Source organism: Anabrus simplex, chromosome 1 (genome assembly GCF_040414725.1).
Source record: "Anabrus simplex isolate iqAnaSimp1 chromosome 1, ASM4041472v1, whole genome shotgun sequence".
Classification (NCBI taxonomy): Eukaryota; Metazoa; Arthropoda; class Insecta; order Orthoptera; family Tettigoniidae; genus Anabrus; species Anabrus simplex.
In genome coordinates this window covers 1,647,876,156-1,647,889,779 of record NC_090265.1, presented here as the reverse complement: position 1 = coordinate 1,647,889,779, position 13,624 = coordinate 1,647,876,156, and the positions used below count along the sequence as shown (strand labels likewise).

The following is a 13,624-nucleotide window of genomic DNA, read 5'->3' as shown; positions in this document are numbered from 1 at the left end:
GTCTGCCTTACAAGGGCTGCACTCGGCTAGAAAAAACACACGAAAAAACTTGATACCGGAAGGGAATGTATCAAATACTGCTGCAGGTAAATTTTTCCAATCCCTTCTGGTCCTGTTTACGAAGGAAAACTTGTCCACATCCGTATGCTAGTTTCTGGCCCTAATTTTATACTTGTGATCATTTCTCGATCAGTAAGAGGGCGGTTCCAGCCTACTCCTAATACTACTCCAAGCAGTCTTTCCCGTATGGCTCTGATAGAGACCATACAGGCAAGCTCTAGTTCTTCTAAATTCAAGGCTTTCCCAATTATTGGTATTCCTCCTACTCCCGGTTACGAAACACATCGCTCTCCTTTTAACCTTTTCTAGGAAATATAAACGTACCCTATACGGATCCCAGCATGCTGATCCATATTCGAGAGTCGGTTTTACCAAACATTTAAAAGCTTTACTTTTGGCACCAGAATTAGCTCCCTTAAGATTCTGCATAATAGCCTAAAATATAACGATTTCCAGGATTTCTTAACTACATTTTCCACTTGCTCTGACGAGTTTAAGTCTTTTCTAATAGTAACACCTAAGTACTTAAAACTATCAACTTCAACAACACTTTCCCCTCCAAGTTCGTAATCCCTCTTTCCTGTCGTTTGTTTTTTACTGAAACACAATTTCTTGCTTATTTCCGCTGTGGATATTCATTCAATTTTTACGTGCCCATATTTCAATCGTATACAAATCCTTCGTTTTTATCTCGCTGTATATGACGCAATCATCAGCAAAGAGACGCACTTCCGATTTCATCGAATTAGACAAATCATTCACGAAAAGTATGAAAGGAATTGGCCCAATAACGTTACCCTGAGCCACACCAGACGTAACGTTTATTGGACAGGATAGCGTTTCTCCCACATACACCCTCTGAGTTCCTCCGCTGAGGAGTTCTCGTATCCATTTCACATTTCTGATGTCATTGTCCGTACGCGCTAACTTGTTAAGGAGGATGTCATGCGGCACAAGATCGAATGCCTTAGCAAATTCAATTACTATTGCGTCATTCCTTGACCCATTGTCGAGCTTATCCGATATATCTTGACATACGGAACAGAGCTGGATTTCGCAGGAGAAGCCGTCCCTAAAACCATGCTGCCCCAAAATATCATTTTAGCCTCAAATAATATACTATTAATTGCTCCATTTTTTCGCATACGATTGTCGTCAAACTTACCGGTCTGTGGTTATTCAAGTCGCTCTTGTCACCCCCTTTGTGAATAGGAAATACAAAGACCTATTTCCAATCTTCCGGAATCTTCATATTGTTCAGTGATATATTAAAGATGGTAGGATCGCTTCACCCCCCGAGTTTAAGTGCTTCTCCGGAAATAGAATCTGGCCCACAAGATTTATTTTTCTCAGTTTAGAAAGACCTTTACGTCATAATGAAGCTTTAATTTGGAAATCATTATTAGTTTTCGGAAAATTGTCCAGGAATAACTGTGCCGCCGGATTAAAAACCTTTCCGTAGTGCTCATTTAATCCTTCCGCTTATCTATATCTGTTGTCGCTAATAAATCTCCTCCTATACAAAGAGAAGATATTGACTTGTTCTCTCCCTTCATTCTTCGTATATATTAAAAAAAGGGGTTCCAGGAATTTCGTTTTTCATTTAGGATAGTGTCAAGATATTTCTCTTCAGCCACTTTCATTTCTGCTAGCAAAAGCTTCACCAAACTTCTATACTCCGCTTTGCATTCATCATTATTATTTCATCTGTTGAATGCTCTCCTAGTCGTACGTTCAAGCTTCCTAATTATCTTTTGGTAACGAATTTACTCTGTCCCGTATTTATAATGGTTTTGAAATTCTCCCAAATATCGTCCATCCCCTTGCCCTCTTTAACCAACTATACTGCTAATAATAAGAGTTGGCGTCTGACAGGTAAGGTTGGAGGGAGGAGCACTGCACGTGCCATTTCACGATGTTGCCACATTCCAGCATTCATTTCTGCATACTCTTACCCCTCGCATCCGGCTCACTTGTTCCCTCCTTCATTCTGACCGCTGTGGTCTGTTGTAGATTACCTGGCCAGGCGGTGTCGTCCCATTTGCGATCACTCTTATACAAACAACCAGGTTCTTATCAGTGACAGGTTTGGCAACTCCCAGCAAGACGAGCTGCCCTGAAGTTTTATCTCCATGGCAACCGCAGTCGCCCCACACTCGTTTCTATGGCAACCACACAGCCACTCCCTTTATCTCGCCTCGGCAGGCAGTAAACGGACCTCCCTCTAAGAAATGTCAGACACTAACTCTTATTATTAGCAGTATAGTATAGAATAACCTCGTATAGGTTTGAAAACCTACGGAATCTCGCCTCGCATAGCTCCAAATAGTCTTAGAAATTCCCACATGCCTCGTAATACAAGTTTATCAAGAGAGATCGAATACCACTGCACTGTGGTCACTAATCCACTGAATTACGTCACAAGATATAACTATGTCATCCGGTCTGACTAGAAAAACATCTAGAAGAACTCATTTACGTACGTCCTTTGTAACGACCTGGGAAAAGCCATTATTCCACACTAATAAGTTAACTGCTTCCTGCGACAGCCCCCCCCCCTCCTCTGTAGTTTACCCAGCCCAGTTTACTGATGGTAAGTTTAGATCCCCTGCAGTTATAGTTCTTTTCCCGTAGCTTATATTTGTACATGTCGATTGTGTAAGACGAGTGATCGTGTTTAAACCTGATTTCGGCGGGCGATAAGCTCTAATAATGACTATATTTTGTCTGTAGGGTGCATTATTTACCTCCACCTCAATTATTTCACAGTCATCGAGAACCCATTTTAACGTACTGCCAAGCTCTGACCCAACACAAATTAAAATTACCCCTCCTTTCGATCATCTATCCCGTCTAAACGTTAGACATTTCAACGTTAGAAATATTTCTGAATTATATACATTATTATATTATACCAACTTTCCGTTCCAACAATTATTCCAGGATCACTCGAATCAACTAAGTTATCGAATTTTTCCATTTTATTACGAATACTTCCGCAGTTTTCCTGCAACAGTCTAGGAAAATTACCCGACCCGGTACCACTTCCTCTCAGAATATGCTGTTGATGGCCGCGTTGTCGCTGTAGCTGCATCAAATCTGCTCCCGTCGTGGATCGCCATTCGGCTGCCCGTTCTGCGCTGTCATTCGACTGGGTGGAAAGCGACTCGGTAACCCTCGAGAAGAGTTCACCTGGTCGCACCGCTCCTCGCTGGTTGAGGTGAAGTCCATCCCTGCTGAAGTCCCTGTCGTCGATCCAACTGTTGCCGTCTACAAAGAGTGATCCGGAACTTTCGGCCACCCACTGAAGCTCTTCGTTCAACCGGCCAATCTTCTTCCATGATACATCTGGTCTCCTTAGTATACCACTAATTACAATATTTGCCTTCGGGAACTTTTTCTTAGTCGAGTTCACTAGATGATAAATGTCTCCCATTATGTACCTTATTCAGCGCGTTGCCCTTTTAAATAATTAGTTCCTACGTGGAGAATTACTACTTCCTCATTCCTACCGCTTCCATCCTCTATTTTCCTGTTCAGCTGTTCCGCTTGAATACCCGGTAAGCACACATCACTTTCACTGACTTCTTTTCCTCTCCGATATGCCGCACGATAAAATCGCCTATCACCACACAATTTACGGGTTAAATATTCTCCGCAGATGAATGAGTGCCTACATTTCTCATATAGACTTCCTGTAACTTATTTTGTAGCTCCGCAATCATAATATTTGTTTCATTTCATTCCCACAGAATTTCGTCAATTTTTGATTTGTCGCTAGTGACATTCCCATTCATGTGCAGTCTGTGGTCATATGTAATACTGAATATGTTTCATTGGGCTATTCTTATGATTTTATTTAAAATCAAGTGCATGCAGGCGCGATAAAAATTATAGTGATAGCAGGAAAATGATCAATTTGTGGCTTTGGACAGCTGTTGATATATTGAAGTTCCTGATATCTCTCACCGGATTCTTCATTGTAACTATGAGATAAATAGTCAATTAGATGAACGTAGAGAACCAAAAGTTAAGATTTTTAAGTATCTAAGGATGGGCCGTATAGTGTGCTATTTGACAGCGGTAGACGTTAACAGGGAAAAGGTTTTTCTGATGATAAAATTCGTGGCCTGCTAGACTGTTCGTTTTCCGATATTTGATTTGCCAACTTTGAACGCAGTTGCCTTTCAATTAACTGGCTGGTTCCCTTTTTACCCTCGTCATGTACTTATAGCTTTATTTACCCAGCATTTCTCGTTCTTCAAAGTTTACCATTTGCTACATTTATTTATTCGTTCCTCGTGGATATTTTTCTTTCTCCTTTTCTATTTCTTGTTGAACATGTCAATTATATGTTTCTTTGTTAAAATTCAGGAATTTACCTCTTGTTTGCTGTTTGAAACTTTCTCCGCGTGTTCCATAACAAATGAAATAGATGCAATTTGTGAGTTGAAAGAATCTGAAGCATTGTTGAAACAGTTTTCTTGAGACAACTAACTATCAGAAATATCAGATAGTGGTCCAGTCACATGACCTGATTCTAACACCATATATAATGTATTTATTTTGCTTTGTATGTTGAGTATTTGGCCCGGAGGTTGTTTCAACCTCAGCAAATCCACTATCAGCTATCGTAGATGGCCTGGACGTCAGTGAAGATTTATACTAAGGAAGTGAGGAATGGGGCAGTTTCCCATTGTTTTCCTCATCGAGCTGGAGTAGCTTTTCATACCAGTCTACCAAGCCCACTGAAATGTACCCGCCAACCGATCCTGTGAGCAACATTTTTACATCATTCATAACAGGAACTGGCTGCATAGGATACCTTACCGGCATCGCTCATACCTCAGCCACTTTCATATTGTCAAAGCCAAGGATGACACTGGCATAGATCAATTGAAAGTAACAATAGAAGTAGCTGATGATATTATCTTAAATCTCACTATGATAAAATAAAACCATATTCTCTGGGTAAAGGTAATTTAAACCCTTGTTTATCTGCCTTTGGTGGCTAGATATGTTTATCGGCTAGAAAAAATAAATTTCTGATACCGAAACACAGTACAAGAAACGTGAACAAATCCACTGTCGTCTCTACTGACAGTCAGTCTCTATATACAGAGTGGCAAGCCAGAGGTGACTAAATCACAGAATTCCTGAGTTGACATGTTGAATACTAAACTCAAATTAACATCTTTAAATTCGTGAATGGTGTTTTATTCCGGAACAAACTGTTCTAGGACCGAGCTCGATAGCTGCAGTCGCTTAAGTGCGGCCAGTATCCAGTATTCGGGAGATAGTAGGTTCGAACCCCACTGTCGGCAGCCCTGAAAATGGTTTTCCGTGGTTTCCCATTTTCACACCAGGCAAATGCTGGGGCTGTACCTTAATTAAGGCCACGGCCGCTTCCTTCCCACTCCTAGCCCTTTCCTGTCCCATCGTCGCCGTAAGACCTATCTGTGTCGGTACGACGTAAAACAACTAGCAAAAAAAAAAAAAACTGTTCTAGGATATCAATCACTGTAGTAATTACATGCCGGAAATGAAAAAAATAAACGGAACATTTCAAACTTGGTGTAATACTGTATGTACTATTTGACCCGTGCTGCTCCACAGAATTCCTTATAAATTCGTCTTGATATGCCCGCCGCAGTCATATTATTTTGCCCGCCCTTTTCGATAGCTTTGTAAACATTTAATACCGGTAATGTAGTTTATAACACCTCTTTCCATACAAAATTATTTGTGCTTCAACCATTCGGCCGTATCTGAATATTAACATTTTCAAACGTTCTTGCACGAGATAGTGCAACATACAATTGAATGTGGATGAGTACTGGTGCGGGTAAGTAGACTACCGACTGTTTCAAAAGTGTGTCCCTGCGCTTGTTTTTTAAAGATCAATACGGTCCCATTGGACCACGTTTATTCAGGTTTCGAACCATGTTTATGCATCCTTGTCCACATCTCCTTCATTCTCTTAATATGAGAGTTTCTTCCGTCCTCTGACCAGGGAAGTCGTTTCACTAGTTTGACCTAATCTTCAGGTTTCCTCCAATCCTGGATAATTTGTATGCGTCTATCTAGGGGAAACAATGAAATGGCGTATGGCTTTTAGTGTCGGGAGTGTCGGAGGACAAGTTCGGCTCGCCAGATGTAGGTCTTCTGATTTGACGCCCGTAGGCGACAGCACGTTGTGATGAGAATGAAATGATGATTACGACGACACACACATACCCAGCCCCCGTGCCAGCGAAATTAACCAGTTATGGTTAAAATTCCTGATCCTGCCGGGAATCGGTCTCGGGACCCCAGTGACCAAAGGCCAGCACGCTAACCATTTAGCCATGGAGCCGGATTATCTAGGGCATCTTGTTCCCTTATCCCGCTCATTCTCAAAATTATCGGCCACTCCGTGGTGCCATCTGGGTTTACCTTTGAGATTCCAAACTTGTGTTAGGATCCGTTTCGTCAGTCTGCTCTCAGACATACGCAACACATGAGCGAAGAAAGTCAGCGTCCTTTTCCTGATATCCGGCTACATGGCTAAATGGATAGCGTTCTGGCCTTTGGTCACAGGGGTCCCGGGTTCAATCTCCGGCAGGGTCGGGAATTTTAACCTTCATTGGTTAATTTCGCTGGCATTGGGCTGGGTGTATGTGTCGTCTTCATCATCATTTCATCCTCATCACGACCCGCAGGTCACCTACGGGAGTCAACTAAAAAGACCTGCACCTGGCGAGCCGAACATGTCCTCGGACACTCCCGTCGTTAAAAGCCATACGCCATTTCACTTTCCTGATGACGTCGGCTACTGTGCCCACCTTGTTATGCACTTCATTTTTTCTGACTTTGTAATGGGTCCTAAGATCTTTCTCCCTATCCTTCGTTATAGTTTCCCCAGTCCTCGTTTTGAGATTTATTTCTCAAGCTCAGTGATTCTGATGAGTATAAAACTTCTTGTCTTGCAACTGTCTGGTAGTGCCGGATCTTAGCTCCGCACAATAATGCTCTCTTGTGCCATATCTCAGGAGTCTTCATGCATGTTCCCTTCATTTTAAATAATTTTGCCTCCACACGCTGTTTTTCATGGTTATCCATATGTAGCTACTCTCCTAAATATTTAAAAGTTTCAACCTCTTGAACATCGCCCTGTGTTGTTTTTATCTTAAATGGACTGTCCTTAATATTGGTCTTATATTTTGTTTTTCAATTGAGACTATGAAACCTAATTCGCCTGCCTGATGATGAAACTCCTCAATCTGTTGCTCAGCTGTTTCGACGAATTGCGCTAGGATTGCAAGATCACCTGCAAAAGCCAGGCAGACTATAGATCCCTGCGCTGTATTAATGGTCATACAGACGGATACATACTTAGCAGCATGTAAGATTTTAGAAACGCTCTGCCATCTGTTGAGTGCATTTAGAAGCTGGGGAAGGTCAGAGAATCAAAGTTTACCTAGCAGAGTATTATTCTATCAACAGAGGGAGTCTATACTCTGAGAATTATCGAAAATAAATCAAAATTTAAAATTTCTATAGAAAATAACAAACTTCTTGTCTAATTGTGTAATATTTCTTCGAGACTACTAAACACCTGACCATTGTGCTGAGTATAGAAAAATATTTTATGATTACTTTTAATTTTTAGGAATTGAAATGGACAATCTAGCAATAAACGGCTTATATATGTATCATTCTAAAATCGTAATGGACATGTTTCAACAGTTTATTAACAGTAGTAGGTAACTCAGCCTATTCCATTCGTGTATATTTATCATTATCATTGAATATTTTTCTTCCTTTAACTTTTAGAACTTGTGTGTCCAAAGTGCATGGATAGTTCTAGTTTAAAACGATCACTTGACTAAATGGCATGAGGACATCTATCGGATATTTCTCGAAGTGTGCATTGAAGTAGTATATCTTCTTTCCGGCAGGTGGTGTGGGCAGAGCAGCAGTTCGCTAAGCAACGTGTGAAGCGCGGAGCTCTGCCGCTAGATGTCAGGCGCTTCAAGAGGGACGATATGGCAGTACCACCGCGAATCGACAAACTTTTCAACGACGAACTATGGAGCGAAGAATGGTACTTGGTAAGATGTGTCTGTCTTAGCTTTGTATGGTATGGCCTCAGTTTGAATATACACTTCCAACACTCAACTATACAACTAACGGGGAAAGTAGCTAAATGAAATTTATTTCATTCCGGTTGCAAGCTCTGGCAAAACATAAACAAAAGGAAAATAATTCTGGATGAGAAGAGTTAGATATAGGAGTCTCGGTAAGCTTACAAAGGTGATCTGCCAGGAAAATAGGGTCCTCGATTTCGATACATGGGGTTCTGCGTTCATCCTCCCTTGCAAAAACATTGTGCTTTCGATAATATACAAAACTTTCCAATCTTGCCTCAATTCTTGCTTTTATAACGTTCACCTATCGATTTTTAATTTTGTTAAGGTACCATTAATAAAAAAACGTCGAAATTGGCGAGCAGGCAGGTAGTTGGCGTCGAATTAAAATACCTGCATTCGGCTGCTTAGGCCGTATTATTATTATTATTATTATTATTATTATTATTATTATTATTATTGTCCGCCTCTGCGGTGTAGTGGTTAGCGTAATTAGCTGCCATACCTGGGGGCCGGGTTCGATTCCCGGCTCTGCTACGAAATTTGAAAATTGGTACGGGGGCTGGAACGGGATCCACTCAGCCTCGGATGGTGAAGTGAGTACAGGTGAGTTCGATTCCCACCTCAGCCTATGGGAAAAAGCTCAGCAGTTATTAAAATTCAATGGCTTTATAAATGTGGACAAAATGGTCATAATGAGGAGGAATATTTTTATGCCACATGGCAGTTCGTGAAAAGAAAAGGAAGGAAAAGACTCTCGTACTCTTGTAATTAGTTTTTCCAAACTTCTAAAACAATGGAGTTGCATACAGTCGTTAAAATGCTTCAGTAGTCGGCGACTGTTATAAGTTTTCAATGCTTTTACATTACCGCCTTACTAGAAGACACAGTAGATACCAAGAAAATGGTATGGAGGGCCTTAGAACTCGCAGAAAATTGGGGTAACCTAAGAAGACATCTAGGGGCAAGAAATGAAAATCCTTCCCTATTAATAAAGCAATGAAGGACCATTCACTTTCCGTTTTCCCCTGATCAGTTTCCTCCAATTATTTGAATGGCTATACAATTCATTCTTTTTTTGTGAAAAACTAGTGCACTGTTTATTATGCCCTACTTTTCATTTTATACAAATACAGTTATTTTCGTGTGCAAGAAGAGTTCATTTTATTTATTTAATTTCTTCTTGCAAAATACACTCCCTTTATTTAAGACATTTTACTATGCTATAATGAGAATATCTAAATTTTATATATTAAAACTTACCTATCATTATTATTTTCTTTTGGATTGTGAAGAATATTCTTCATTTACATGTCCTGTAAGTGTAAGCATTGTCTCTATCTTTTATTTGTTATACGTCATTTTATCCCATATAATTTCTCTCCCATTTTCCCTAATTATACTAAGACAAATCATGGTATGATACTCGTTAGCTGAACGGTCAGCGTACTGGCCTTCGGTTCAGAGGGCCCCGGGTTCGATTCCCGGCCGGGTCGGGGATTTTAACCTTAACTGGTTAATTCCTACGGCACGGCGGCTGGGTGTCTGTGTTGTCTTCATCGTCATTTCATCCTCATCACGACGCGCAGGCCGCCTACGGGAGTCAAATAGAAAGACCTGCACCTGGCGAGCCGAACCCCTCCTGGGATATCCCAGCACTCAAAGCCATACGACATTTCATTTTTTTTCATGGTATGATATTTCACTTAAAGAGTATGCCTTTAAATGAAACACGAATAGCCTTTCTAAGTTCTTAGTGATAACCGTGCATATATTACTGAAAAATATATCAGTTCTTCTTTTGACAGCGCTTGCAGAGTCACTAATGTAGAGTAATTTAATACGGCCTAAATTGACGAAAATCAGGATCGGGCGCGATGCCATTGGACAATAAGGTCATGGTCGAGACAGCTAACCTTTCAACCAGCCTTCGCACAAAAGAATTACAAAGAAATAGGAGAATTCGACTCCCAATGAATTGACATACGAGTCCGTGTGCTTCTTTCATTCCCCTCTCTACTGCATATTCCAGGTCAAGCCAGAGGGGAATGTGGGCAGGCGGGGAAGGAAGTATTATTCCCTATGTGCGAGTTTGGTTCCTGTTAGATCTCTAGTTATTCGCTCTCTCCCCTTGCTTTTCTAGCGTGTCCGTGTGTTATGCTTCAGCATGGATCTGACCAATGAGATATGGAGAGTGTAAGCTAGTACTGGGTGGTTGTGGGGATGTACTGATTTCCTTGAAATGAATATTTCAGGCCATGAGATCTTAATGAACACTAGTATATTATCCGCATACTTTATCTTGGTGCATTTGTGTACGGGTGTGAGGTGTAAGGAGGGAGCTGTCCCGGTATCGATAGTGCTGCCAACTGAATGAAAAAAATCAGAATTGAATCGAGAATATGATCGATCGATATGAAATTTCTAAACCGTTATCATCTTAAGCCAACAACTATGTCACATACACATTATATGACATTATAAAACATTTCTCGATGCGAATCTTGTTCCTAGCATGAATTCTATACTTTGGCTTTGTTGTGTAAACAACAACAGTACTAGTACGTAAAGTATACGCCAGATGTCGCACAACGATGCTTAAGCGATTCATAGTTTTGTTTCAAAAGTTGCCAGTACAAATCTCGAAGATCGCCGAGGTCGACCGATTCAGCACTAGGGTGTAAATGCACCAAGATAAAGTGTGCGGATAATACAAGCCACTGAGGGGAAGAAACTCACGCCTGCGTGTACAGGTTCTTTTAGCACGGGCACTGCACTTACGGCGGGCAAGGTTTGACATCCGTGATTGTACGGTTAAAGAAGCTGAATGATGGAAATCTTTGAAATTTTTTCGATAACCGGTAACGTCATGGCGAGTGATAGAGTCCTCCATTATTTTTTGTTTGAAAGAGGTTTCTGCAGCTTGGACTTTGCCTATTGTGCTTTCGAATCGATTCCGTAATTTGATGTGAAATTTCATGAGCTTGTTCCTTTCTGAGACTCCTGGTAGAGGAGAATAAGTTTTGCTATTTTGTATTTTCCATATCAGAATTGCCGTATTATGGATATCGGAGGCTCCGCCTCCACCGAGAGAGTTGGCAGCTTGTTTCGAGTCACGTTGCTATCCACCGTTGACAGACGACAATATGGTTTTCCGTTGTTCCCACTTTTCACAGCAGGTAAATGCCAGGGCTGTACCTAATGAATGCCATAGCCAATACTTCCCCGATCCTGCATCGCCGAAATCATTCTACATGTTCTTAAGATATTCAACAACTTTCATTTCCACCAGTTTTTGTGGCGAATACTTTTACTGATATCAATTGTTAGTGAAGATTCCTCATTCATCTGATACTAATCTATGCAATCTCTTGCAGCAAGATACGCGTACTCGCCCAGACTTGCCGAAGCTTGACTTGCATGTATTACCTCTTTATCAATTGGGAGTCACCGGGCGAGGTGTCCGTGTCACAGTCCTGGATGACGGCGTCGAACATCGTCACGATGACCTGCGCGATAATTACGTGAGTATTTGCTTGTGATTTTTTTTCTCAGAGCGTATCAGTCATTGCGGTTGGAGATAATGCTATCTCGGTCACCCTTCCGTGCCTTGGATGTGGAATAGTGGTGTAAATATTAACTATCGATGGATAAAATTTGTCGCTGATCGGGCAAAAGGTCATATCTCACAATGCTCTTCGCATCCATTATTTTCCTTAAGACTGGTCACGCCCCCGAGCCACATATGGATATACAGTCCATCAGAACAATTTTCGTTGTGTTCATTTTCCTATGTTTACGTGTAAATTAAAATGAACCTTAGCTTACAACACTCCAGGAACAGTATTGCCAACTCAGCGGATTTCCCGCCAAATCTGGCGGATTTTTAAATAGAACAGCGGATAAATTTTCCATTTAGCGGACAGCGGATTTTTTGTCGGATTTTCAAACTTCTTTTAGCGATTTTCAGCGGTAACGATATCACCTTTCATACAAGGGGAAAAAATAATATAGAACTTAGTACGGCATAATAGTCTACTTATTCCCGTTGTATTGAACTTATGTTGCATACTACGACTCGTTTTCTAGACCAGCTCTGGCCCACAGCGTCAGTCAGAATTTGTTACAATCGTTACTGTAGTCTTGATGAGCCGGATAGTGTCGTGTTTGATAACGTGTTTCTTTTGACATCAGGATCTTTTTGGTACGTCAATATGTCGAAAGAACAGGTTAAAAAGTAGTCACCGAGCTCGATAGCTGCAGTCGCTTAAGTTCGGCCAGTATCCAGTATTCGGGAGATAGTAGGTTCGAACCCCACTGTCGGCAGCCCTGAAAATGGTTTTCCGTGGTTTCCCATTTTCACACCAGGCAAATGCTGGGGCTGTACCTTACTTAAGGCCACGGCCGCTTCCTTTCCACTCCTAGCCCTTTCCTTTTCCATCGTCGCCATAAGACCTATCTCTGTCGGTGCGACGTAAAGCAACTAACAAAAAAAAAAAAAAAAAAAAAAAAAAGTCAGATATTTCGTAATGAGAGGTTAAATAATTAAACTTTAAAAGATTAGTTGGTTGAGCTTCCCTGTGATCCTAAATACCGACGGTGCATCTATTGGCAGTGTAATATAAATGCGAAATTGTTTGACATTATTTCTTTCCTCACTTATCATAAACAATGAAAACAGTAATGAAAGTGAAAATAACTTTCGAAATAGATTTGAAAATTTCCGTATGTGCTTTGCTGCTGTGAACTGCCAGCGTATACTTCGAAAAACAATGGTACCATGTGGCTTCATATGAAACCACACGACCTCAGCCCAGCGCATCTGCTTCAGAGCATATAGTGCGGGGAGGAGAAGATGATGAGCTCCTGTTCTGAAACTGGTGAGTGTTGAGTAAATCTTTTTAAAACAGCTGGTATATGCTATTTAGAAATTTAGCGGAATTTAGCGGATTTTCAACTAAAATTTGGCAGAGAATATATTTGTGTGTTGGCAACACTGAGAAGAATATACAGTATGTTTGCATGACATATTTTCGCACTCCTACAGTATGGTATATTTAAGGTTCATTTTCCTTTACACATTAGGAAGAGATATGACCTTTAGACCGAACAGTGACGTGCCACGTGCGCATGCAACTGTTAATTTTTAATGCTATTTGTTCGGGGCGTTGACCCATGTGGATCTTTTGCCCCTACTGGCACCATATTGTATGAACCTACGTGTAATTGGAATGTTGTGTGTCAGGAAAGGAAGATTAAGGACGTCACAAACACCCAGTCACCAGGCCAGGGATATTAATCATTACAATTAAAAACCCCTGACCCGGCCGGGAATCGAACCCAGGGCCGCCGGGTGACAGGTGGACGCGTTGCCCCTGCACCGCGGAGCCGGACACGAAACTGTTTGGTACTCGTGGTACCTCTGGCGGCAAGGA

At 41.2% G+C, this 13,624-nt stretch overlaps 1 protein-coding gene across 1 annotated transcript in view; it reads left to right on the top strand.

The window, feature by feature from the left end:
- The window catches only part of LOC136881601 (neuroendocrine convertase 1), a 313,703-nt gene that overhangs the window by 192,250 nt on the left and 107,829 nt on the right, over positions 1-13,624 (top strand). Inside the window, exons 4-5 of the mRNA XM_067154163.2 lie at positions 8,001-8,153; positions 11,567-11,713. Coding sequence (XP_067010264.2) covers positions 8,001-8,153; positions 11,567-11,713 — 300 coding nt within the window. The remainder of the gene's footprint in view (positions 1-8,000; positions 8,154-11,566; positions 11,714-13,624) is intronic.